This window comes from Malus sylvestris, chromosome 16 (assembly GCF_916048215.2).
Source record: "Malus sylvestris chromosome 16, drMalSylv7.2, whole genome shotgun sequence".
Taxonomy (NCBI): Eukaryota; Viridiplantae; Streptophyta; class Magnoliopsida; order Rosales; family Rosaceae; genus Malus; species Malus sylvestris.
Genome location: NC_062275.1, coordinates 12610755 through 12613254, shown reverse-complemented (window position 1 = coordinate 12613254; position 2500 = coordinate 12610755). Strand labels below are relative to the sequence as shown.

Sequence of the window (2500 nt, the reverse complement as noted above, 5' to 3'; positions counted from 1 at the left end):
CAGACAATCACTTATTCACAAACCTCCTGTGGGGCTAATAGTTTTCATTTCCCATCTCATGGAAAACCCTTTTCGCTCCGCTTAGCCCTATCCCTCTCTAGGGGTATTTTAGTGATAGGTTCTATAGGAACTGGACGATCCTATTTGGTCAAATACCTAGCGACAAACTCCTATGTTCCTTTCATTACAGTATTTCTGAACAAGTTCCTGGCTAACAAGCCCAAGGGTTTTCTTGTTGATGATAGTGACGATATTGATGATAGCGACGATATTGATGATAGTGACGACCGTGACTTTGATACGGAGCTGGCGCTTCTAACTATGATGAATGCGCTAACTATGGATATGATGCCGGAAATAGACCGATTTTATATCACCCTTCAATTCGAATTAGCAAAAGCAATGTCTCCTTGCATAATATGGATTCCAAACATTCATGATCTGGATGTGAATGAGTCGAATTACTTATCCCTCGGTCTATTAGTGAACTATCTCTCCAGGGATTGTGAAAGATGTTCCACTAGAAATATTCTTGTTATTGCTTCGACTCATATTCCCCAAAAAGTGGATCCCGCTCTAATAGCTCCGAATAAATTAAATACATGCATTAAGATACGAAGGCTTCTTATTCCACAACAACGAAAGCACTTTTTCACTCTTTCATATACTAGGGGATTTCACTTGGAAAAGAAAATGTTCCATACTAATGGATTCGGGTCCATAACCATGGGTTCCAATGTACGAGATCTTGTAGCACTTACCAATGAGGCCCTATCGATTAGTATTACACAGAAGAAATCAATTATAGACACTAATATAATTAGATCTGCTCTTCATAGACAAACTTGGGATTTGCGATCCCAAGTAAGATCGGTTCAGGATCATGGGATCCTTTTCTATCAGATAGGAAGGGCTGTTGCACAAAATGTACTTCTAAGTAATTGCTCCATAGATCCTATATCTATCTATATGAAGAAGAAATCATGTAACGAAGGGGATTCTTATTTGTACAAATGGTACTTCGAACTTGGAACGAGCATGAAGAAATTAACGATACTTCTTTATCTTTTGAGTTGTTCTGCCGGATCGGTCGCTCAAGACCTTTGGTCTCTACCCCGACCCGATGAAAAAAATGGGATCACTTCTTATGGACTCGTTGAGAATGATTCTGATCTAGTTCATGGCCTATTAGAAGCAGAAGGCGCTCCGGTGGGATCCTCACGGACAGAAAAAGATTGCAGTCAGTTTGATAATGATCGAGTGACATTGCTTCTTCGGCCCGAACCAAGGAATCCCTTAGATATGATGCAAAATGGATCTTGTTCTATCGTTGATCAGAGATTTCTCTATGAACAATACGAATCGGAGTTTGAAGAAGGGGAAGGAGTCCTCGACCCGCAACGGATAGAGGAGGATTTATTCAATCACATAGTTTGGGCTCCTAGAATATGGCGCCCTTGGGGCTTTCTATTTGATTGTATCGAAAGGCCCAATGAATTGGGATTTCCCTATTGGGTCAGGTCATTTCGGGGCAAGCGGATCATTTATGATGAAGAGGATGGGCTTCAAGAGAATGATTCGGAGTTCTTGCAGAGTGGAACCATGCAGTACCAGACACGAGATAGATCTTCCAAAGAACAAGGCTTTTTTCGAATAAGCCAATTCATTTGGGACCCTGCGGATCCACTCTTTTTCCTATTCAAAGATCAGCCTGTGTTTTCACATCGAGAATTCTTTGCAGATGAAGAGATGTCAAAGGGGCTTCTTACTTCCCAAACGGATCTTCCTACATCTATATATAAACGCTGGTTTATCAAGAATACGCAAGAAAGGTACTTCGAATTGTTAATTCATCGCCAGAGATGGCTTAGAACCAATAGTTCATTATCTAATGGATTTTTTCGTTCTAATACTCCATCCGAGAGTTATCAGTATTTATCAAAGCTGTTCCTATCTAACGGAACGCTATTGGATCAAATGACAAAGACATTGTTGAGAAAAAGATGGCTTTTCCCGGATGAAATGAAAATTGGATTCATGTAACAAGAGAAAGGTTTCCCATTCCTTAGCCGGAAAGATATGTGGCCATGAAACAGGGATTAAGTGGAACAGAATTGACTGGGCGGTAGAGTCGTGGAAACACCTGTTTCTTCCATATTTTGGACCTTAGCTCCATGGAACAATATACTAACTACTGCTGAAACATGGAAGAATTGAAATCTTAGATCAAAACATTATGTATGGATGGTATGAACTGCCTAAACAAGAATTCTTGAACAGCGAACAACCAGAGCTATTACTCACTACATCAAAAAATTTCCATTAATGAAAGATGTAAATCCATTGGAAAATAAAAAATACGCATGTCGGATGAAATGGTTGTTGCTATCTGCTACAATAACGACTCATTGGTTTAACTGAATAACTAAATAAAATAGATAGACATTTCTCTTCGTCTCAGGTCGACGGATCTTCTCAATTCAAAGATCCCCTATATGGA

The 2500-nt window shown here is 39.7% G+C and overlaps 1 protein-coding gene across 1 annotated transcript in view; it reads left to right on the top strand.

Annotated features, from left to right (window-relative positions):
- LOC126607096 (protein Ycf2-like) overlaps positions 1–2046 on the top strand; it is a 7304-nt gene extending 5258 nt beyond the window's left edge. Inside the window, exon 1 of the mRNA XM_050274536.1 lies at positions 1–2046. This exon is cut by the window's left edge and continues 5258 nt beyond it. Coding sequence (XP_050130493.1) covers positions 1–2043 — 2043 coding nt within the window. The 3' untranslated portion in view covers positions 2044–2046.
- The last annotated feature ends 454 nt before the right edge of the window (positions 2047–2500 follow it).